At 42.9% G+C, this 25,236-nt stretch overlaps 1 protein-coding gene across 1 annotated transcript in view; it reads right to left on the reverse strand.

The window, feature by feature from the left end:
- PPP1R9A (protein phosphatase 1 regulatory subunit 9A) overlaps nucleotides 1-25,236 on the reverse strand; it is a 155,074-nt gene that overhangs the window by 15,025 nt on the left and 114,813 nt on the right. The window contains exons 8-11 of the mRNA XM_018560770.1: nucleotides 21,333-21,386; nucleotides 16,993-17,222; nucleotides 14,354-14,450; nucleotides 12,889-13,057 (exon numbers count right to left, since the gene is read on the reverse strand). Coding sequence (XP_018416272.1) covers nucleotides 12,889-13,057; nucleotides 14,354-14,450; nucleotides 16,993-17,222; nucleotides 21,333-21,386 — 550 coding nt within the window. The remainder of the gene's footprint in view (nucleotides 1-12,888; nucleotides 13,058-14,353; nucleotides 14,451-16,992; nucleotides 17,223-21,332; nucleotides 21,387-25,236) is intronic.

Consider the following 25,236-nt stretch of genomic DNA (forward strand, 5'->3'; position numbering starts at 1 on the left):
AGCTGATCCGCTGCTTCTCCTTTTACTTTGCAATCAGATTGGGAGAGGGGAGACAGGTAAGTGTTACTAAACTGTAGCAAAGAAAAATCAGGTCTACTGGACTGTAAGACCGGCAGAGCTTTGTGTGGCAGAGCTGCGTGAATCTCACATCTGGATGGACAGAAAGACATTTCCTTTGGCAGGTAAAACAGCTCCCATATATCTATTTCATCCGTGTATTTATCTCTCTGCCTGGAGTTAAACTTCAACTGGGTTATAGAGGGAAAGAAGGAATAGATGTATGTTGGCAGAGTAGGTGATATAGATAATACAGTACAAAGGAGCTCAGAATGGGTGAACTGGAAATCGGAGGGACAAGAATGAAGGGAAGGAGGTCAGCTGTATGAAGGGCCAGAGAGGGACAACTCAACTTATCTACATCTAGAAACCAAACAAATCCATCACTTTGCTTTTATCAAAATGTTATTTCCTGCACAAGTAAAACCCTGTAAAAATTCACTGTACCGTTAAAATGTGGCCAGCACGCCTTGTAGAATCCCTAAATGATATCGTATTCCATTGAAAGTCACAAATACTATACAGCGCCAAGTGCCACTTTTGGCTTGAATTGTATGTGTAGGGAAAAAACCCCCAAAAAACATATTCAGTACCGTTCTGAAATACACGCACATTACTGTATATGCTATCCATCTAAAAATGCTACAAATGAAAAAAATCTGTTGATCCTACCAGAAATTCAGGGAGCTACTAAATTCCTGTTGTTACCTGACAACGTTGCCTCAACTGCACTGATATCTGAAGCAGTGTTGTCAGTCCTGGTTGACTTCTCTCCTGCTCCACTACAGAACACCTGCCCTTCACCATAACTCCTCCTTGTTTACATACTCAGAACGTCCACCTTTCCCAAAATAGCTGCCTGCTGATTCTTCTGATGAGTGTTACCTGCTTAGCAGCCAGTAGTGCCAGTGATGTCACATGTATGCATGAATACATTCACAAACTAGGGACAGATTGAGCTTCCCCTCATTAGCATACAATGCTTCTTGATCTTTAACCCTTTGTTAGGACAGGCATTGTTCACATCTGGTTTGCAACTGATAATGAGGTCTGCCAGCACAGTACGGACAGGGTTCATTATGTTAACGTTAACCTTCCCAGCCAGCCATTGAATTCCAGAGCAAAACTCAATACAGAGAGGAACTTTTCTTCCAGAATAGAGCATGTATTGTGCAAGCAGTAATTTTAAATAAAAATTAAGTTAAGTGAGAAAAATTGAACAAATATAAAATATTATATATAAAACAGGTGTTATCTCAACTGGCTGCAGAAGTGGAAATAACTTTAAAGCTCTGATTGGCTGAAGGGGGACATAAAGGCAGAGTGATTGACTGCCCCTCTTTTCTTTTTAACTACCGTCTTTTAATAACCAACACTACCCCAGATTTATTTCTGCATTAGGTGTAGACTAGCAGTGTCATTCTGATTCTAGGCCTTAGACTCCTAGATCCTACGCCACCTATCCTACTATGGCTGTGTCAGGCTTAGCGTTCGGCTTTGTGCCTCATCTGCTTTTGTCACCAGCTTGTGAATTCTCCAATATTTCTGTGAAGAGTCCAGATAGTATAACCACACAGGTTATGGTGAGGTGGCCCAAAGCACCTCAACTGAACCACTGCAAAGCACTATAGAGCTTTCTTAAAAATGGAAGGACTCTACATACTGTATCTCACATAACAAATACCCAAAATAAGGGGTTTATTCTTCACTTTAGAATAGTGGGCAGAGCTATGCAAATAATTCCTTTATGTTCCTGGGCCAACTGGTCATCCAGAACTGCTGGTTTATAGTATAGATACAGCCTAATATTATAGAGCCATTTATTCCAAACAGCTGTATCAAACATGTTAGCCATCATCACTGCAGTGCATGGAAACAATGGCTTCTATGGCGTGGGGCTTGAGGAGAAAAGAGAACAAGTCAATAGACAGGTTATGGTGAGGTGTGCCAAAAGGACCCCAAAAATTCTTCACTGAAGAATCCACAAGATGATGCCCAACGTAGTATTTCTGAGCCCTCTAGTTAAAGTGACACTAATCTCAGGAGTTAAATCGTAAAAATACATTCAAGTACCTTAACCATTAACAAAAATGTATCTTATTTGTGTATCACTCGGCTGTAGATCCTCAAATCATCTCTGAATTGGTGCTGACACTGTCCTTCCTTCTGGAGGGGGGCTACTTTTGTTCCCCATGATCCCTGTGTGTGTTGTAAAGTAGTCACCACTCCAAGTTCGCTCCCGAGTAAACTAAATATGATATTGTAGTCCATCACGGGAGCGAGCTTGGAACGGTGGCTACTTTACAACATACACAGGGACCATGGGGAACAAAAGCAGCCCCCCTCCAGAAGGAAGGACAGTGTCAGCACCAATTCAGAGATGATTTGAGGATCTACAGCTGAGTGATACACAAATAAGATACCTTTTTGTTATTTGTTAGGGTGCTTGAAAGTATTTTTAAGATTTAACTCCTGAGTTTAGTGTTACTTTAAGTCTATGTAGAAAAATATGTCGAATTCAGCCTGGTGACAACAGCAGTGCTGCCGAAATTCCAAATGCAGCTTATGAAGGCCATGCAGATGGTGGAAGAAAATATTCCTTGGCAGTAAATAAATGGTTGCCGACTTTAAAATTGCCAATGACGTCTTAATGGGGGATCACAGAAAACCGCATACCAGTGACATAGTTGCCAGCCTGAAATCATTTTTTTTATTGCCAAAAAATTAAGGACAGTTATATATTTAAGAACACCTTATATTCAGTGAACTGCTTACAGTCATAGTCCCATTTAATTTTGGCAGAGACCCTTTAAATGTAACGCAAGTTTCATGATCATATAACATGTAACCTTTGGGTCACCTGACTCTTTATCAGTTCTTTTCTTACAATACTTTACCTCAGGAATCCATGAATTTCCTAAAAGAACATCAATATTAGCAAAAAAAAAAAATTAAAAAAGCGAATGGAAAAAATGCAAAAATACAAAGTTTGATAAAAAATGGTATCATGGTGCAAATAAAAAATGTTTATGATCACACCGAGCGTGCCTTCATGAATGAAAATGAATTCACTCATTCCTCTCTCATGGCGCAGTGGGATGGCTATGACTGCTTGATTCATAATGGAATCAAAGAGTCCTGTAAACGCTTTTGTTTTTGTTTCAATATCTTTATTGCAAAATTTACGCTCCTCAGATTGACCACCTTGAAACATAATACATTTAAAACGTAACAGGGTTCATCGGATAAAACATTGTTCACATCAGGCATGACATCATTTTTTTAAATCTGAGTTTGAATAAGAAATGTACAAGGGACTTATTAACCCAACTGTCTGAAGGACGAGTACTCCTTTTATTTTTTCGCCCAGCCAATCAGAGTTTACTTTTCATTCCCTATACTGTACTGGGAAAAGGAAACGGAAAGTCAGATTGTTTTTGTTTTTTTTTGTGTCGTACAAAGTTTTATATCAGATGCTTTGAAAAATAGGCCATAAGTATCTAGTCATTGTTACCCTTAAAAAGCAAGTTATGCTACATAAGTATCAGTTTATGATGACATATATCAGGGGGGTATTGCAGTTGATATATTCTGGCAGTAACTTCTTCACATGTATTACATTACATGTTTGTAACAGGTATGTGTAGGAAGGTAAAGGACTAAGGCCTAAGCATTCTTTACTTGAAGAATAAGAGCACCCCCCCCCCCCCCCCCAAGTTCTGATCCCCGGGGCCTATGAAGATCTGATGCCCAGGGTCTATCGTGTTTGTTTACATCCTGAGGCTAAGTCCTCCCTCTCCTGGCCATGCCCAGGGCCAGATTTACCATTAGGCAAAGTAGGCTAGTGCCTACAGGTGTCCTCCATAGACTTCTATGGGGCTCTACTGAGCAGGTATGGCGTGGAGAGAAAGGACCTTTGGCGGAGGATGTAAACAAACACTAGAGGCCCTGAGCATCAGATCTCAGTAAGTATGTATCTATGGAGGGGGAGGGTGGGATCTGTTAGGTCAGGGGAAGGGTTGGGGGCAAAGAGTCTGAAAGTACACTTAAAGCGGACCGTTACACTCAAAAATCAAATTCTACCAATGCACCCCTCTATGTATGATGATTGACAACATAGACATGTCAGGTGTAAAATTCTGTGATTTTGAAATACTTAACACTTGCACAGCATTCATTTCCTGCTTTGAAAGGTCAAAAATACTTCAGTTTGCCAACACAATACACACTGGGATTGCCTTGTCATCGGCAGAGCATCGCTGGGAAATCTCATCTGTAATCTCAGGAGATCTCAGAGAAAGGCATTTTCCTCCCCTGGGATGCTGTGCATGGTCACATGTCCTAGTCACATGTCTAGTATCCATAAGTCTTGCAGCACTCCTTACCAGATATCCCCAAGGAAATATAATGGCTGCTCGTAATGACTGCGGATGGCGTCGCTCACAATGAAACGTCAATGAGGATGTCGCCAGCACGAGACCTCCAAATCAATGCAAATCCATTTTTTTGACAGATGTCTCTGAAATGTCAAGCGTTTTTGGGGCCGCACAGGGTCCCCTTCATCAGGCTTAGAGATGAGGAAAAATGGATTTGCACTGATTTGGAGCTCTCGTGCTGGTGACATCCTAGTCATATGTCTAGTCACATGTGCCAGAAATTCAGGAATTAAAAGGAGAGCTAGTAATCTGCCCTTAGTAAACATGGCCACTGTGAGAAGACTGGGGAAGAAAAGAGAAATAAGGAATGCAAAGAATACAAAGCCGGCAATTATCTAGAAGTATGTGTTTGTAGATTGTCATTACTAAACATTTCTAAAGGTGACTTTGTTGTCATTTTAAAGATTATGGGTAAAGGTCCGCTTTAAGTCATGCTAAGGTCTTCACACTACACGGTTGTTGGTAAATCTAAAGAGGGTTGTTATGTGTGTAGCAGCATTGTCTTGGTAATGTAGCTCATATGTTATATATATACTGTATATGTTATAAAGACAGACACTGTATAATCATGTAGCCCTTGTAATGCAAGACTACGGGAACAAATAATACAGTACAAGAGGGTGGGGTATTTAGATAGGAATACATTAAAGCTGAACGTCAGGAAAACAACTACAGTATAGTGATAAAAATACATATATCAGAGTAATTTTACCTGCCATATGTGTATGTTTGTCCACCCAGTCTTTAGATTTACACAGCTCTACCACACAGCACAGCCATGTCTAGCGGGGTATTGGACCTGATCTTTCTTTGTTGAAGTTTCACTGTAACTAACAGGTTCCCTCCCCATCTCAAACCTGCGACTAGACATTAAAGGAGAAGGAGCACTTCTGTCACTCTCCCCTCCTATCAGCATGCTCCTTGCACTGCAGCACACCTGATCAGCTTTATGTGCTGCATCTTCCACTCTCTGAACTGTGTTATACAGACTTTACAGTAGTGTGCAAGAGGCTGGTAGCAAGGCATATGCACTTTTACATTGCATTCATTTAAAAAAAAAAAAATACATTTAATAACGTAATGACTACATTAATGATTACAGAGCTGTATTCACTCACGCCTTTTATATCTGCCTGGAATTCAGCTTTAATATATTCATTGTGTAACATAACGGTTGCAAGCCCCCAGATCAGCTAAAAAATTGACAATCTGGGGCAGAATCTTGAAAAATTTGGCACCCCAGCATACCAGGAGCCCCGCCCACAAACAAACGGAACGCATGACCTTCCCATCGAAAATAACAGTATTTTATGCTGCCGCTGCACAGCAGATGTGAGCCGAATAATGCCTATATTTAGTAACCGTTGGAAGAGGCAATTAAATCAGATGGCTGAATGTCAGAGAAGAGCACGGGAAAAGACAGCGATGCACAGGAACATATTTACTGATCAGTAGATTATGTTTTGGTTCATCGGGGGGTTCCTTTAATTAGCAAGGAATGGAAATAAAAGGGATTTTTTTTTTTCCATTTTGTTTTTGTTTTTTCTCTCCTTGATACCATCTCCCGTCCTAGAGGAGCTTATTTATATTCAAAAACTAATGAGCACAATGAAGCTACACACAGCGGTCGATCAGAATCTTACTTTTTCCTGAATTTCTAGATTAATTACATGAAACTGATCACGTGTGAAGCAAAAAAAAGTTGTTGCAAGGCATAGAAAATAAACGTAAGTGTCCAGAGATCTTTGACTCTATAGCAGAAGGCTTCAAACCCTGTAGACAGCATTGCTGTCTGGGGCCAAGGCAGGCAGGAGGAGACTCTCTGGCCGGCTTCCCGCTAAGCTCCTGGCAACTAGTGACATCACCCGTTGCCAGGAGCTGAGCAGGACGCTCTGGCCAGTGTCCCGCCCAGCTCCTGGCAACCAGTAACATCACGGCCCAGGAGCTGGGCAGGAGGCTATGACCCTTGTCCTGCCCAGCTCCTGGCAACCAGTAACGTCACTGCCCAGGAACGTGCACCACCGCCACCTAGCCTCAGGTGTTGAAAAGGCTAGGGTTGCCCCTAGGAGGGAACATTATATGGATATCTTAAATGAAAGTGGAGCTTAGTGGAGATCTATAAAGTGAACCTGTCATGTTAAAAAGTGGACCTGCAACAATCTCTATTGACCTCTATGCACCTGGGAGCACACTATATTAAGCCCTTCACATCTTCATCCTGCCTTTTTGCTATTGAACAACCAATTTCTTGGCCAACAGAGGCACCTGAATTGTTGGATGTGGGGGCCAGGGTAGACGTTAAGGTCTATGTACAGCGAGGGTCTCTGATCCAGAGTTCCACAGGCACAAACAAAATAATCTGAGGACTAATAATGGTAATCAGGTACCACAGGAGTGCTCCTCACCACATTCTAACACTTTCATGAAGTGTATTCCATGGCAGAGCAAGGTTCTGCACCCGCTATAACATTAGGTTAAAAGGGGCTGGGCCTATTGAGAAGTGGTCAGGGCTTTTCTATGGTAGAGCTTGACAGTTATATAAAGGTCACCGAGCTTTCCATAGGTGCTCCACTATGATAGCCCGTGGCTATTTGTTCTTGCAGAACAGCAGATCATTGACTCTTCATACACAACCTACAAATGATACATCAGCCTCGTTATTATTAAGAGTGATATCTTATGTAACTAGATGACCTAAAAAGCGTTCCATAGCAGCCAATCAGATTTTAGCACTCACTATCCTAGTTTTCCTCGGTTTTTTTAGTTTAGATTAGCGTAACCAGTCAGCTTATGGTTTGGGGCACCAAAATCAACCAAAAAAACCTCCACTGGAATAAGGTAAGTAAAGTACAACAAGGTTTTGTTAAGTACACACCATTTTCCAACAAAAACACAGATAACAAGGTATTGTCACCTTAGGACAAAATGCAAGGTGACACTTTAAAGTGTTTTAATAGTTGGCTTTGGTTCAGTTTGGTTCCCTCACCATAACCTGGCTAATTATCTTGTCTCACATCTCCCCATGTCTAGAAGCAATGGTTTTTACAGCTTGCGCTCATAATAGCTAACAAAACTGTATTTGGCATGGAGAAATTAGCTAAGACCTGCCTTCTATATTGAACTTCAAGCCCCCTATGGTTTTGGATTTGTGCCGGAAGTAATGCCATGTGTAGGGGTGTTGCCTAAGCCCTGTTGTGTTTTTGTAGGAAGTCACTGTGTTAAACTATCTGACAGATATACTTTTACCATGTGCTGTGTCAAGGTATGACATGGAGAGCTCTGCCTGATTGCTAGTTGACCAAACCCTTTTGAGTTTGTAATTAGGGGTTGAATCCAAGCTTCTTGGCTAGTGCTCAGTTCTGTGTGAGGAGGAAGAAGGGAGGAGACAGGGAGGAGCCTCCCTGTCCCTCACTTGCTCCTCACTGGTGAGGCATTGAGATCGATGTCCTCACTGTTTTTTTTCGTTTTATTGATTGGACAGCTTGGACCAATGGCACTTTGCCATTGGTTTAAGCCATCCATGGAGCTCACGCCTCTAACACAGACTAGAGGCTGTGACAGCTCTTGCCTCACCAAGTTAGGTTACACAAGCAGTGGGGAAGGCCGCTGCTGTGTAACCTAACTACCTGTCAAATTCCGGATGCAGCTCCATCCATGACCAGTTACACAGCGGGGAGGATTTCCCTGCTGTGTAACCTGTAACAAGCCGCACTGAATGGAGAAAAAGCTGTCACCTTCAGACTTGAAGCTGACACCTTTTTTCTTCATAATACTAGATGAGGCTCTGCCTCACCTGCCTCCCCTGACCGCACTTCCCTGCTGTGAGCTGAACTGAAAGTACAAGCAATATTCCTTACAAGCTATCTTCTGCAAACTAAAAAGTCTCGTTTCCTCATGTAATAAAGATGAAGAGAGGAAGACAGGCTTAACTGTAAATCAGGTGTACAACCATGGCTTCCTCCAAAAATAGAGCAGCCACCCTGGTACAGGAAGTGTGTTATTGGTAGGATTACCAAGTAAAAATAAAGAGAAGAAACCCAAAAAGAAAAGGAATGCAGTCATTACATCTATGGATTGGTCAGCTGCAAAATGTAAATTTGTTGTTTTTGGCTTTAGATAGGCTTTATGGGCTTTGCCATCTAGCAGGCTTTGTTCCTAGAAAAGTAGGCTGTGTGTCTGGAGCAGCAAGTGAACCTGAAACTGCAGTCTGAGAACTGGAACTGAGTAACCCAAGAACCTCAAATTTTGTGAAGAGTTACTTCAGTGTAAGCTGTGTGTTCCTGGAGTTGAACCCCATAGAGACTGTCAGCAGGAAAAACAGTAGGAACCTGTGATTTGGGTATTCAACCTTCTCATCCCATCCTCAAGTACTGCAATAAAAGTGTATGGAAAGATACTGAAGGACTGGACCTGCATTACTGCAAGAGTTCAAATGCATTGTCTGGGGACAGGGTGTTCTCAGAAGAGGGACCAACTTGCTTATTCAGGAAGATCTGTGGGCTCCTATCTATGTGGAGGGTCAGATCTTCTGGTTTAACTTGTGATACTGAGAAAAAGTGGATGTAATCTGGCATGTAGAGGGTCATCTCACATGATTCCCCCCAAAAAGAGTTACACATGTAAACTTGAAGAGACCAATGCATGTCATTAGCTGTACAAGTCTCCCCTATGTAGCCATCCAAAATACCTTAGACTTCTGCTGGTGCCACTATCTTGAATGTGATGTCAGTAGGCTCAGCAGATTTAGAACTGTCATTAAAGTGACACTATTACCTTCCCTTCCTTTACATAAAATGTTTTGTAGGGAGCTGAGGGGAGAGGCAGAGGAGCTAGTCCAGCACAGACCCCAATGACACACTCCCAGAAGTACAGAAGACTATGACATGCAAGGAGGCAGCAGGCAGTGCTAAAAAAAAAATGACTCTCCCTATAGTAGTCTAATTTTCTAGCAAGTTAAAAAAGCACATTGAAAGTCAATAAAAAGTGGTTTATCGAAAGAAAAAACGCTAAGTAAGCATTTAAATTATCTTTTGCAATTTTGTAAGTTGCTGACAAGATCTGTTTAAAAAACTACACTGCACAGGTAGAGGTAAGAAAATAGCAGCAAATATCTTGCTCCTGGGAGAAGCACTCAGACTATTTTGTTGCACACTCCGTGGAGCAGCAGACTTATGAATTATGAGAGTCAGCACTTTACAGACCAGTGTTTACAGCCGTCTGTGTTCACAGTCAATTAATTCGGCTAGAACAGCATAATTTGAAGGAAAAATCAATTAGATTTCTTCGGGCTGTTAACACACAGCACTGTGGATGTCACCAGTCATTTTTATTTTTGATGATTCCATATGCACTTCTAATTATATTTTTAATATTATAAAAGGATTCCAGGCAAAGCACAGAAGAACCTAACAAATATGCAGGAGTAATCGCTATCTAGCCATGTCTGTTCGTTCATTTTGGGTACACTGTTTGGAAGGAAAAGGTACTGTTGTATAGAGATGAGGCCGGGCTTGGTGCAAATTTCACCCAAGCCCGCTCAAAAGTCTTACCACTACCCTCTCCTCCTGGCCCCAATCAGTTGCAGTGAGGTGCATTCCCTGCCCTGCAGCTATATGTCACAAAAGGACAAGAATTACCCCTGCCACAAGTGCCACCACTGATCGGGTCTGGAGGAAGGGGTGGGGGTCTGAGTTTTGAGTGGGCTTGGGCAAACTCAGGCAAAGTGAGTGCACACCAAGCCAAGCCTCATCACTACTGTTGAACAAAGTACAGGCAATACATTTCAGACTACGTCCGGCTTTTGTGTAACAATAGCCGTTACCCACAATCTTTTTCAGTAGCAGGGGAGAGTGGGGCCAGATTGGAGGGGGTAATTCAATTTTCCCAAAATTGCATGGGAAAGTGGAATTAGCCTTTACATTCCCAGAGTTCTTCTTTAAGGATGTATAAATCTTGACTTGTACCTGGACTGTGTTAGTGTGAGAACCATACAAATAATGCAGACTTTTCCTGCTGAAGGTTGGCTTTAGGGCACTACATTTACAGATGTTACCCAATTACCAGTGAGCAGTTCTCTATTAATAGCCTAGTGCAAGTTTAGAATTAGAAAGTAAAATCTGATTGGCTGTTTGGTTACGACAAACCTATTAGTAGCAGATTTGTTCATATCAACACCCCCATTAAAAAAAAAATGCACAGACAGCCCACCCAAACTAATATATTAGTTTCTCAGGTGTGAATGTTTGGGCGTTGAGGCTTGTTAAAGGCCCATTCAAACTAAAGGGTCCGCCTCACCGCAACACGTATCAACGTATGAAAAAAAAGTGAATAGGTTAACTATGCCCATTATAAACACAAAAGTGACACTGCTCTGCCGGTACAACATAATGTCAACACTGGATGTTATATACTGTAGATTGACAAGACTGAATCTTTGATCCAATTAATAAGACATTACAACAGGGATTGCATGTATTCACATTAACATAGAAAGACCGTTTCAGTGGTAATACAAGCCAAATTGCTAAATAAGCAGTTCAAGTGTGTGTATAGGAAAGTAGTACACATAATCTGGTGTCTCCCCCCATTCCTGCATAATAAGAGTCTCTATGAAGGTTCCCAATTATCCAGGTCGTGGTATAGCTAGTAGTAGTTATAGCTAGAAGTAGGCACACTCACCTGGAGTTGTTCTGTAATGTTGAAGACATGTTGTAGCTTATTCAAGCCACTTCTTTAGTTCTAGTGATGGTCAGGTACATACTGTATCCCAGCAGTTTTATCCCCAACAGGTAGCACAGACACCTTAATTAAATCAGCATGGAATATGTCAAGGCCGATATTGGTTGTCCAGGAACTTGATGGGAGAAATGAAAGTTGTGGAACTATCCTGTTCTAGTTACATAATCCCATCCACGAAAAGGAGGCCATCTACCTCAAACAGGACCAGTCATCCTTGAACAGAATTGGGGGGCCTTCTACACCATGTATCAATTGCATATATTTGTGGCATGGTTGACATCTCTACCCCGGTGTTTTGACAATAATTTACACCTTCAGCCATGTGAACCGAATGAATAACTTACACAGACTTCCTGAACCAAGGATGGGATTATGTAACTAGAACAGGGTGGTTCCACATCTTTCACATCTCCTATCCTGTTGACAATCAACATCTGTTTTGACACATTCCTTTGTGATTGGATGAATGAGTCTGTGTGGATTCAAATGCTGCGATATGTTCCTGACACTCAAGAAGTGGCTTGGATAAACTATGAAACGTTGTCAACTAGGGATGCACAGATACCGGCCAAATGCTCCGATACCTTCCCCGATACCAGACATCCCAGTCAGAGGAAAGCCGGCTTGATGCTGATTGGCTGGGAAGCCTGTTTTCTGGCCAATCACAATCGAGCCGGCCATAGAACATAGGCCCGACTTTCCGGGCAATCAGGAAGCCGGGTAGCATGTCATTACATGCCGCCCGGCTTCCTGATTGTCCGGAAACCGGCTCCATGCCAGCGGAAAACACCGGTATCGGTACTCGGTATGGGCGAGTACTGAAAGCAAAATTTCGATACTTGATACCGGAAAAACATCAACGTTATAGAACAGGTCCAGTAAAATGTGACAAATTACTACTTACCCTAATGAAAGCGACACCACTTTTTCAAACCTGTAGCTCTGCAAATTTTGGCCCACTAATCCACCTTCTCCCCACACTCATTTTGAACTCTCCCCTTCCTGTACACCCTGCTAAATACCCCCCACCCCCCTACACGAGCTCATGAATAGCAACTTCTACTGCAAGCCTGCTTTCAGGTAATAAAAATGTCTGAACTTCAATAAAATGTATGACCTACGAAGCAATACAGAGTTAAAGGGTGACTTTATGCATTTGTGTTTTATAAATTTCCTTTCAGCCTGCAATGTTTTGTTGAATACTGACAAACAGTTATGCTATATTGTATATTACTTAAGAAGTCAAAAAGTAGTGCATATTGCTTGGTGTCCTCATGACAAGTCTTGGATTCCGGAATGTCAAAATGAATCACGCTTAAGTGGTCGCACCTTGCGTCCGATGATGTACATTTTCCTTTTATTGGTTTTACAATTGAAGACAAAACACAAAACATGTATGTATATATTACCCTCTCCCCCTTCTGTTCGTATTAAATGTGTACACACCCCGATCTGGACAGTGAGAACATATACAGAGAGATGAGCCTGTGTTTATACCATACAACGAAGCATCCGGAAATGACGGTACATTGTTACACGGCATTCTGGGAAATGTTAGGAGCGCTTGGCTATGGCACAGTGCTCGATACATGCAGTATGCATATTGTCAGGAGGGTCACTCAATCGCCCACAGAAGACTTTCAATGTTTTAACAAACCTTCCTTCAAGCCATCCAAGCTCGGCTCTTGCTTGGTCTCGCCCAAGTCTTCGGCCGATACGGGGTCGTCGCCAAGGCATGTCCGACTTTCAAAAATGTTGTTGTTATTGTTGACCTGGCTGCCGTTTTGCTTGAGGAGCCGGAAAACCTCTGCTTCCAGGTCCTTGATCTAGAAGAATGGGGAGAAGAAGTGAATGAAATGCATTGGGTTTTTATAAGGATGGCTAACCAAGAAGGCTTATAAACATGGTGGCCACATTACCATGGATTATCATAGCAGCTCTGACATTTTGTGCCTTTTCTTGTCAAAGAAGCTACTAAACTACACACTTATCATGATGAGATTTTGGATTTTTGGGCCTTAGCAATTAGAGCACAGCAGGAGGTCAAGTACCCTTAGCATGTAGTATATATTAGGCAAGAAAAATTGGGGAAGGCCACAAGTCTATGTTGTACAACCGCAGTCTAGTTCAGGATGAGGGCTCCTTTCCTACTTGGTCAAGGGAAAAGTTATATTTTAGTTATACGGGCAGCAGGGTGGTCTGAGTCAACTCCTGGCTTCCTACAGGTCTTAGATACTCCAAAAGTCAGTTCTACCTGCCATAATTTCTGACTCTGTTCCTGTCCACCTGGGAGTTTTAGGGGTTCCCGCAACCTTTGTGTGTTCCAGCTTCTCCCTTTACATTCTCTATACTATAAAAAAAAAGATCCAGTGGGGATGGTGGGAGCCCCTGATGGACACATCAGAGTTGCAGACCCAGGAACTCAATGTAGACATGTCATTAACATTGTCCTTTAGAGACAGAAGAAATGAATAGTCCAAGGGTTTAATCCTCCAGCATCTACGAAAAAGTAAAATGTCACTTTCGGGAGGACTGACTGACATTGGGCAGGGAAGCTTGCCTTGAATTCATGGTAAAGCCAATCTCCAGGCAGATATAAAGTACTCCTTACAAAACAGCAAATGTATTTTTAAACAGGTAGCATAATTATGTGATCCTGTAATCATGCATAGCTGAGCTGACACTGGAAAAGGGAGGGGCATTAGGTTCTACTGCATTGCACAGAGTTGTTAATCTTGATGGCAGAAGGAGAGAGCAGAGTAATGATTTCATCAGTCTGTAGGTGCATGTTTTAAGTTCTAACATGGAAAAAGTCTGTCGGCCTCTTGCAACACAGGAGAAGTCTTTTATACAGCCATGTCCCCCATCAGCTATTTCTAAAATGACAATCTCTTGTAACACAGCAGTCTTAAACATTGTGACAGCTCCCACATAGCATGACAGCTGTCCTGAAGCATGACTGATCTTTCGTTCTTGCTTTGGGTGCCATCTCCAGAGGTTGGGGAGGGTTACGTAGATACAAACAGGTTCACAATCAGGTTACATGTGGGATAGCCAGTCACAGTTACCTTCCTGCAGAACCCGTACAGGTGTGTAGCTGTGCAGACTGTAGTCTTACTCACCCGGGAATGCAAGTTCTGAACCTCAGCAAAGTGAACCTTCTCCATGTCCTCAATCTTCTTCTTTTCGGCCTCTTGCCGTTTCATGAAGTCAACCTCTCTAAAAAAAAAGGAAAAGGAAGGTTACTGATTCACCTGGTACCTGAGGCTGCCCATTGTATCAAGGTGAATACATGGCCTGTTTTTTATATTAAAAGCAACCGATGAACAAAAACCAACCTATCAACAACAGTTCCTATTACCATCATGAAAATGTAGCGCCCTGCTAATAGGAGTGCTAAGGTATATCTGTAGTCTATGTTCAGTTCAACTGTTACAGAGCCATCTGTGAAGCTGTGTCAGCCTGTGGATGGGTGTGGTACCACACAGAGCAGAGCAACCCATGTCTCCCAGCCAATCACTGTACGACAGTAGCAGTGATGCATGCTGGGAGAGGAGATAAATGCTGAGTGTGGCTGATGCAACAGTCTCTTCCCTCCCACAGGGCCCTCCTGGGGGCAGCATCCTGCTGAAGAGACAGAATGGGCTAGGTCTAAGCCTGGGGCCTAAGCCTGGACACTGGGGCCTGAGCCTGGAGGCCCAGTGGTCAGCCACTCATGTTGGAGTTGAACCTGAACAAGGACATCGACAGTACTGCTGGCCAGACGTTCTCCACACAGATTGCCGGTACGGCTTAAAGGTCCAAGTCTGTGGTGGCAGCAGTTACTTTGCTCTATTTCAAGTACAAGGAGTCTACCTCATCCTGGATGTGCCTGACCCTCTCTCCCTGGAGTTTCAGAAATAAAAGAGAATCATCTTGGAGCTATTGTCTGGACTTCAATTTCCCGGTGACCACTGGAGGTGGTAAGTGCTATTGGGGCAGTCATGTATTTTAGAAATCCCTAGACAGGCTAATGGAAGACCCGATCATTCAGCGGCTCCTTCGGGGGTGAGCGCTACAAAAATATTTTTAAAAGCTATAAGTATAATATGCTCATTTTTTTTGCCTTCCCTGGTTCTTCCATCCCCCCTCATCAACAATTACATTTTTAAATCCTTTCAGCTTTCACACTATGTTTTAGACCATTTAGACTTGCCAGCCGGGCTTCCTGATTGGCCAGCTTCCAGACCAAGCAGAAAGCTTGGTGACCAGGGAGCATGGAGCTGGAAGCCGGCGGTGTGTAATGACTCGCCGATGGGCTTCCTGATAACGGAAGCTCCGGTATCAGAATAAGCATCGGGAGTGTTTGGGCAAGTACAAGTACTTGCCCAAACACTCAATATTGGCACCAATACTAGTATTGGTGCATCCCTAGTAACAACTATACATTTCAGTATATAATTTGTGTAGGTACGATGCATGAGGAAGATGGAAATTATAGGTAAACAAACACATAGCAAAAATGGTAACATTGCTCCGGTCTCCGGAAGTGAAAACATTTTCTGAAGCTGTGTCACTGTGGTTAAAAAGCCGGCAATGGCTGTTTATATACAAGTATTTGGCAGGCTATAGAGCCGCCTGATTGCTTGTATGCTGTGCCACTCCATGCACCCCCCCTCCGCTGTCGCCTATCCCAGGCTTCGCTGTGCCCTGCTCGGCTCTATTAACAGAGATCGGAGGAAGATCAGCACTCAATCTCCCACTGATTTCCCCCCAGATCTCTGAATAACATCACTTCCCTGTCAGCTGTAATTTCTCCGGCTTCTGTAGCCGAGGAGAAGCTGGTGAAGCAGATCTCTGCTTCATCAGCTTCTTTGGGGGTCCCTAATTGACATTAGGGGTCCTAAAGGCTGCTGATGTCTCCATAAAGAGGACCTGTCACTGTATGTGTGCTATCACTATGTGAAAACAATAAAGTTAAGTGTAAAAAAAAAAAGGGGTAACAGCTTTTAAAGTGTCACGTATGGTCAATTTTGGGTATGGTAGTTTTCTGCGATTTCGCAGGTGCACGCAATTTTATAGTTTGTTATGTTTGTTATGTTTGGTGCCTATTTACTCAACGTGACCCCATCTTTTATATTTTATAAAAAAAATTGGGTAATAATAAATGTTTCATAACATAATAAAGGGAAAACAGGTTTTTAAAAAAAAACTATTCTGTACTTTTTTCTTTATATAGTAAGGAATAAAACCCCCCAGTGGTGATTAAATACCACCAAAAGAAAGCTCTATCTGTCCCCCAAAAATGGTATAAAATTCATTTTTTGCAAGACGGAATAAATGTCAGTGAAAGTAACTCATGAACACTGAAAAACGTCCGGGACCGGAAGGGGGTGTAAAGAATGGTGGTTAAAGAATATCTGAGAATATATTGCAGGTTACCAGTCTGTTGTCACTTTAAAGTTTTTTTCCCTTTATTTTTACCTGGTGATCCTGCCAGTAATACACTTTCTGCCTGGAGTGACAATGCTCACTCATTGTACTGTATTTATAGAGGAGCAACATTGTCACTCTTGCACAGGATGTGTGTTAGAACTACAAAACACTTCCCCCTTCCCTCTATAACATAAGATGGTGTTTTATAGTCCAGCTGAGGAGAACAGGGACAAGCTGATCAGTGCAGCAGAGGCAGAGTTGTCAGTTCAAGCAGCCTTCCTCCAAATTCTAAATGAGAACATTTCCAGAATGTTAAATAGTTTGCAGCCACACTAAAATGTCTCACTTTTGCTGGAAGTCCTTGATCAGTTTTTTGGCCTTGTTGTATTTCTTCTCCAGGGCCTGGTACTGGCTCTGTGTTTCCTTCAGATGTTCGTTCACCGTGTGGCACAACGTCTGGGCCTCAATCCAGTAACTCTCCAGCTTCATCATCCTATCTTTGTTTTCCTCAATGTTCTGTTGAAGTTGTGTCTTCTCCAGCTCCCACCTCACCTTCTCATTCTCCGCCGTTTGTAGCTAGATGGTCAGGAAATGGCATTATTGGGGGACAGTAAGCAGGAGAGGAAGGAAGGAGGGAGGGAGGACAGAAAGAAAGACAGACAGACAGACGGAAGGAAGGAAGGAAAGAAAGAAAGAAAGAGAAAAAGAAAGAAAGAAAAGAAAGAGAGAGAGAAAGAAAGGGTACAAAAACACAATACATTCTCTTTAAATGATAAATACTACATCCAAAAAAGCAACACTCCAAGCGCTCAGAGGAACGGGGCTGTATGCTTGGCCGCCAAAAGTTACAATCCTTGCACAGTGCAGGAGAGGCTGCAGTCACGAAGGCTACTGGGACGCATTCTCTGGGAATATGTAAAAGAACAAAGAAGGGACAGCGCCTTCCCCTCGTGCAGTAACTTTTATTTTAAATTTAAATGGAATAGATAAAAGCTACTCACACATTGCGTTGCAAATGGCATTGTATGCACAAATTCTGCATCCAAGCTAATGCGTTTGGGGGATGGACACCCTTTCTTCAGAGCCGGCTATGAAACGCGTTAGAGTGGATGCAGAAATTTGCGTATACCATGCCATTTGCAGCCCACAATGCGTGAGTAACTTTTATCTATTCCATTAACATTTAAAATAAACGTTAATGCACAAGGAGGAGGTGCTGTCCTTTCTTTGATGAATACTACAGTTGTACCCAACTTTAAAGTATTACCTAATTTAAAAAAAAAATCAACCAGCACAGTTACATAAATGCTCGCTCACATCTTTTGCCAAGAGTATGGGGTTCTTTAATATGCAAATACCAACCCTGGTATAGAAAGTTAAGTAATAGTCTTACCTCTTCTGCACCTCACTATTGGTCCCTTAGGTTAACCACGTATGCTATTGCTACAACCTGACTATAGAATCTCATTTAGATCTACCAACAACTGTGTAGTACAAGGGCCTGCTTAATGGGATTCATAGACTGGGTAGTCACAGTTGTCCCTCATATTACATAGGTTTGGTAAATCTAAAAAAAGATTGTAGAGTATAAGTTTTATGGGGAGTTAGGAGAGTGGTGGGTAGCAGCTCAAAAGTCTATGGCAGAACAGGCATTTGCATATAAAGGTGCCCATACACCTTACGACCATCGAATGACTTTTGTCTTGCGATGGTCGTATGCTCATTAAAAGCTCGTGTGCGACTGTATAGTAGAAAAGGTCGCACGTCTTAGTTCACACTGCTCGATTCTCGTACGATCGCGGGATTTCGCCCGATTCTCGTACGAGAATCGAGCAGTGTATGGGCACCTTTAGAATGCACTAAGTTCTCAAGCAACACAAACAGTTGGGTATAGATATGTGGACTGCTGCGGTTTAATTAGGTAATGTTGATGAAAGGTTTACTATGAGGTAAACACAAGCATTAGACAATCATCAAGAGTCAGTTTCAGCTGGGAGATGATCATCTCCCAGCTTGGGAGATGATCATAATTCTATGGATACTACAGGCGGCTGCTATGAGGCCTGGGGGTGGAAGAGGGCCCTATTAGGTTATTAAACCTAGAACATGTGAAGACAACACAGTATCGTATCATCCTCTTCAAAGTCTACAGTGTAGCTGATGCACAAGAGGAGTCTTTGGGATCTTTGTTTCATTAGACACATCTCAGAGAGCGGTCGTCAAGGGGTCCCCCCCATAACATTTTTGCTATGGGGCCCCATGATCTGTAGTTACGCCCCTGTACTACACGATCTGCAGACAGCTCTTGGCTATCTTAAAAATTGATCATCCAAGTTAGACTTTCCTGATTGATTGTCATAATAGATAAAGCCAACACTGAGACATAAAAATGCACGCTCAGCAACACATTGTAAAGGGACAGAGCTTGGCACTTGGATCTTTCAACCATCATTGCATGTCTATGGGCAACCATGACAGTTCTTGCAGACCATAAAATGATCACTATTATAGGGCCCACAACTAGTGGCTGAAAAAGTTTACTGACGTCTTGTAATTGGCTGCGGAATAATCCCCCCTTTTTGTAGTTAACACTTGAAATTTGTTGGGTTGCTTGTGAAAATCAGAGATGGTTTAGAAATAATAGAAATGTTCACTTTCACTGGTCAGATCATTTTTCATTCTTTTCCACTAAGGGCAGACTAGGCTTCATCTATGCTTCAGGAAATTCCATCTTAACATTTGGATGTCAATGCAACTCAACACGTTCAGCATTGTCTGCATTGACAACATCTGGGACTTGTAGTTTTTGGGTATTTCTGTGCACATGCTCAAACAGGAAGTCATAGGACACGGTGCTTTTGTCAAAAACCTATTTTTCTACCAAAAAAAGAGCCCCGCGTAGGCTGAGAATATGACGTTAGATATGACGCCAATTCTTACCTTAGCCCTTTGTTTATAAACGAAGCCACATGCTCAACAGTGTCAGCACTAATCACATTGTTCAAAAAAACAAAGCCGTATTTTAAAGAACATTTTGTCTAATTATTCCACATGACAATAAATTTTGGCCAATTTTGACCATGGTGAAATTGGTCATTTCACACCGAAATCAATTTTGGCAAAATCACCTTGCTCATTCCCAATAGAAGCAAGGTTATCAGTAACCTATCCTGGTTGCCTCCAGGCAAACCAAAAACACTACCCTTGCGGTAGGGCTACTGCAAGTGTTAACTGCATTTTTACGCATGGGGTTGGAATAAAGCAGATTTTCTGTACCTGACCCCCTGCTTCCCATGCAGTCAACTCTCTTCTCCGCTCCGCATTGGCTGGTAGGATGTCCCTTAGCTTCCCTACATCTAATGCAAGTCTATGAAACTGCATGAGATGTATGATGTCCTTAGACCACCATTGCCCAGGGGAGAAGAGGATGTGGGATCCAGGCTAGCAGCCAGGAATGAAGATGCACAGGTGTCTCCTTTGCAACCTGCTAGGTAAAGGAGACACCTCTGAACAGGAGGAGAGGTCCATGGGATGATAGATGCAGAACATGAATCAAATGGGGCAGTTGTAAACAAAAAACACGAAGGAAGGAGCGCTACTACCTGGGAAGCTACTATAAATGGGTGATGGGAGCACAAACAGAGACTCACTGTTGGATGAAGGCAATGATGATCCTATGATGGAAGAAGAGCCGTATATTGACATCAATGGATATGATGTCATCATATCCATGGACGACATACACGCCTCCATTGATGTCAATATACCGATTTTCTTCCATCATAGGATCATCATTGCCTTCATCCAACAGTGAGTCTCTGTTTGTGCTCCCATCACCCATTTATAGTAGCTTCCCAGGTAGTAGCCCTCCATCCTTCGTGCTTTTTGTTCTTTCCAGGCACAGGGCCCCTCTCCCAGTTCAAGTAGATTGCACACCATTGACTAATAACATTGGTGATTATTATCATCATCAACTACATTTACAATGTATTCCTTTCCATCACACTAACAGTAGTGCACTTATCCAATTGTTTGTTTTTTCAGTTGTAAACAAAAAACCTTATTAAGTAACTGTGGATCTTCTGTGCTGAATAAAAAAAAACAAAACAAGAGTTTAATATAATTTTAAGTTTGTAAAATAAAGGAGATATAATCACCAGATCCCCACTTCTGCGGCAGTCAGCATTCACCTTCCTCCCCTTCCGCCCCAGCTGATGGACTATCTCTCGGCATCTTCACATCTAATGCAGGTCTATGGAACCTGCATGAGACGTGATGACGTCTGTGGTCCTTGGACCACTGTAGTCTAGGGGAGAAGAGGCTGCGGGGACCGGTATAGGAAGCTTGAGTGGGGATCAGGTAAGTAAAATAGCTTCTTCCTGTCCCCTATGCAATTGACCCTCGCAGAACAGGGGTATCCCCGCAGCAAGGGTTGTGTTTTTTTGGTTTGCCCAGGGATAGGCTTTAACACTTTCCATAAAATCTATAACTACGAATTTGATATCTTACATTTGATCCTAGCTCTAAAAAAACCAATAAGAGGACTAGAGTTTCACTTTAAGGGCTTTGCACGTTGTCGCCGCTATGCGCCTTACGGAATAAGCCTGTTAAAGACAACAACATCAAATGCACGGCTCAGGGCCTGTTCAGCATGCTAAAGAGGATAGCCGTGCACTCCCATCTTACCTTGGCTTTCAGCTTCTTAATCTCAGCTTCGGTGACGGCATGTTTAATCTGTAGCTGTAGAGGAAGAAAAAAAAAAGGAGAAGAATATAAGAGGATCACAAATTGAGCATAAGGCTTTGAAAGGCTGCGCAGGCAGATCACACGCTGGATTTGCTGCAGAAGGCCGGCAAGGAAAGCTGCAGTGCAGTAGGCTGTAAATTTAAATGTCTTACTGCAAAAAAAATTGTTACAGTTACAGACGAGAACGCTGCCCTGAGACAGCCATGTCAGATGGAAATGTGTCGGTATTGAACGACATCCATCCTGACACAATGAGTCGAAACGACAACATAAACATCCCCTTGCGACTGCCGCTTACGGTGAGTCATCTCTTACATAACGCATCATAAAACACAGTTCCCATTTAACGGTTTCTTCACCGCAGTGGCAGCCCCCAGAGAGAGGCCGTGGGGGAAAACGCCATCGCCTGCGCCTAATGAGGAACCACATATCCCAGCAGACCCTGGAAAGGCTTGTCAGGCCAGGTTGGGACTTGTGATCCCTTAAATCTGAACTCCAGGGAACAACTGAATACAGGAATGAAATAAATAAAAGTGAGCTGCTTTTCCTGCCTAAGGATTTGTATTTCTGTCCATCTAGTCCTGAGATTTGCAAAGCTCTGCCACACAGCACAACCCTGCCTGGTAGCAGGGGATGTGGTATTAATACACTTACAGGTTTCCTCCCCACTCCTGCCCAATGACTGGACAGTGAAAGGGGAAGCAGCACACATATCAGCTCATCTCTGTTATTCCACTCTCTCCTTGTGTCAGCATGCTTCTGATTGGCCCCTGGTGCTACTCTGCAAGGGAACCACAAAAAGAATAGGGCTCTAAAGGTGCTCAGGGTCTTTACTGAGTATATTTAGGACCAGGGTCTTTACTGAGTATATTTAGGACCAGGGTACTTACTGAGTATCCTTGTGCTATTCCACTTACCCCTCTCTAAACTCTGCTGTGCAGGGACTGCATGAGGCTGATGCCAAGGCAAATTCAGGTACTTACATTGGTTGCATTTAAATAAATATATATTTGGAACCCATTTACACTACAGAGATGCCTTGAGGCACTGGCGGAACTACAAGGGTCACAGCGGGCCCTGGCATTCCACCACTTGGGGTGTTAGTGTTACATGGAGGGCTAGTGTAAGGGTTACAGGTTAGGTTAGTGTTAGGGTTACAGGAAATGCTGGGGCAAGGGTTTTAGGGAGAATTAGTGTTAGGGTTACAGGGAGGGTCAGTGCTAGGGTTACAGGGAAGGGTTAGTGTTATAGGGAGGGTTTATGTTAAAGTTATAGGGAGGGTTAGTGTTAGGGTTACAGGGAGGGTTAGTGTTAGAGTTACAAGGACAATTAATGTTAAGGTTACAGGGAAAGTTAGTTTTAGAGTTCAGGGAGGGTAAATGTTAGGATTACAGGGAGGACAAGTGTAAGGGCTACAGGTTGGTTTAGTGTTAGGGTTGCAGGGAAGGCTAGTGTAAGGTTACAGGGAGGATTAGTGTTACAGGGAGGGTTAGGGTTACAGGGAGGATTAGTGTTAGGGTTACAGGGAGGGTTAGTGTTTGATTTCAAGGAGGATTAGTGTTAGGGTTTCAGGGAGGGTTAGTGTTAGGGTGAGAGGGAGGGTTACTGGTAGAGTTACAGAGAGGACTGGTGGTAGGATTAGCGTTAGGGTCACATGCATTGTTAGTGTTAGGGTCACATGCATTGTTAGTGTTAGGGTTACAGGCAGGGCTAGAGGTAATGATACAGGGAGCGTTAATGAGGGGGGACTTAGGGTAGGAGGTTGCTCAAGGTCAGGAGCTCTGGACTGAAAACTACCAGCTTTAGTCTTCTGTCACTGAAAGCTCATGTACTGTTATATTTCAGCATATGTAGTAACATTTAGAAAGAGAGCAAGTGTTTGGAAATATAAGACCTTCCAGCTGCATGAGAAGACCTGGACCATGAACCAATTTCAGCAAAGATCTAATGCAAGTCTTAGCTGAGGAGCCATTACGACTCTGCGCTATTCTTAACCCGGGATTTGTTCTGTGGAGGAAGCTCTGTCATTTGTATGCGTGTGCTGGCGTGTGCTGGCGTGTGCTGTCGGAGAGAACTTGATAATTATAGTATTTATATGTACTTTCCTACTGAACAATACTTGGGAACAGAGTGGAAACTCTCGTACAGATAATCCAGCTTTGTGATAAATTTATGGTGAGCCGTTGTCATTATATATTTGACATTTAACAGACACAGACTCCTTGGTTTCATTTAAAGGGGACCTGTCATGAGAGGGGAACGTAGGCAACAATGGCCGAGCTCGTTCTGAGAGTGATAGCTGCTGAGCTGTTGTGCTGATACTCAGGTTTCAGTATTTTTTGAGCCACTGACCTAGAACAAGCATATGAACGAGGAGTACGGATGTCTCTGGTTCCACACTTGTTCTAAGAAGGCACTGAAGCCAGGGGATCATCATGGCAGCTAACTAAATATCATAACACAGTACTTCTCTAATAACAGTTTGCTTGAAAGCTAAACACACTGCAAATAGTTAAATATACCACTGAAACATATTGATGGGAGCTCTTTTACCTGCTAACGGATCTGTAATTCTGTCTTTGAATCCTGAGAACTGCACAGGCCTACCAGACTGCACAGCCAAACTGATGACCTACCAGTGGCATCACAAGGTGGGTGCAGAGGGTGCGGGTGACACCATTAGAGGGGGGTGACACCAAAATGACTGACAGTCATTTTGGTGTCACCCCCTAAGTCAGGCACTCGGTCATGGACTGAGAGCCCAACAGCGGCACCTGTTGAGGCGGACCTGGTGGCATTACAAAACACAAAAATTCCCCAGCCTCAACCTGCCAGCCAGCCTGCAACCAAACAAGTAGCCCTGTCAACAGTATGCGTTAAAATCAGAGGTTTTAGTTGCACAAACTTTTGGCCAAAAATATGTAGAAGCCACACTGCCGCGCCAAGGCACCTCTGCAAAGTGTGGTCCTAACTCTATGTATCCGAGTCTCCAAGTGTGAGCATATTAATGAAGTTGATAAATTACATGCTGGTGTACCTGGAGGTAGCCAACTCCTCCTAATAAGGTGCAGGGACGCACCGGAGGCCCAGCAACCAAATATGCACGCTGGGACTCCAGTGCGTCCCCCAAACCAAAAATAGTCAAACTAGAAAAAATGGTACATGCATGAATCTATAACCAGCCTTTATAGCAGGGCGTACACATTGGGAAGGCTTACAACAACATATTTGGTTGCTGGGCCTCCGGTGCGTCCCTGCACCTTATTAGGAGGAGTTGGCTACCTCCAGGTACACCAGCATGTAATTTATCAACTTCATTAATATGCTCACACTTGGAGACTCGGATACATAGAGTTAGGACCAGACTTTGCAGAGGTGCCTTGGCGCGGCAGTGTGGCTTCTACATATTTTTGGCCAAAAATTTGTGCAACTAAAACCTCTGATTTGAACGCATACTGTTGACAGGGCTACTTGTTTGGTTGCAGGCTGGCTGGCAGGCTGAGGCTGGGGAATTTTTGTGTTTTGTATTGTTGTAAGCCTTCCCAATGTGCGCCCCTCAAGTCAAAATGAGGTCCTTACCTTAGTTGCATATAAAAATATTTGAATCAATCTTTAATAAACATAAAATTAATTTGTGCTTTTTATAGTTGTCCATAGTTCAGCTTTAAAGGAAACTCCACTTTTTGCATACAAAATATAAAAAATGCTATAAGATATAACGGCAACATAAACCATATTAACATATAACATTATTAAGATTGACCCTCACATTTCAGTCTGTAGCTGCTGGGATTTTTAAAAACCCGGGGGTATTCTTTATACTGTGTGCGTTCAGAACTTCTAC

This window comes from Nanorana parkeri, unplaced genomic scaffold, assembly GCF_000935625.1.
Source record: "Nanorana parkeri isolate BGI_ZX_2015 unplaced genomic scaffold, ASM93562v1 scaffold477, whole genome shotgun sequence".
NCBI lineage: Eukaryota > Metazoa > Chordata > Amphibia > Anura > Dicroglossidae > Nanorana > Nanorana parkeri.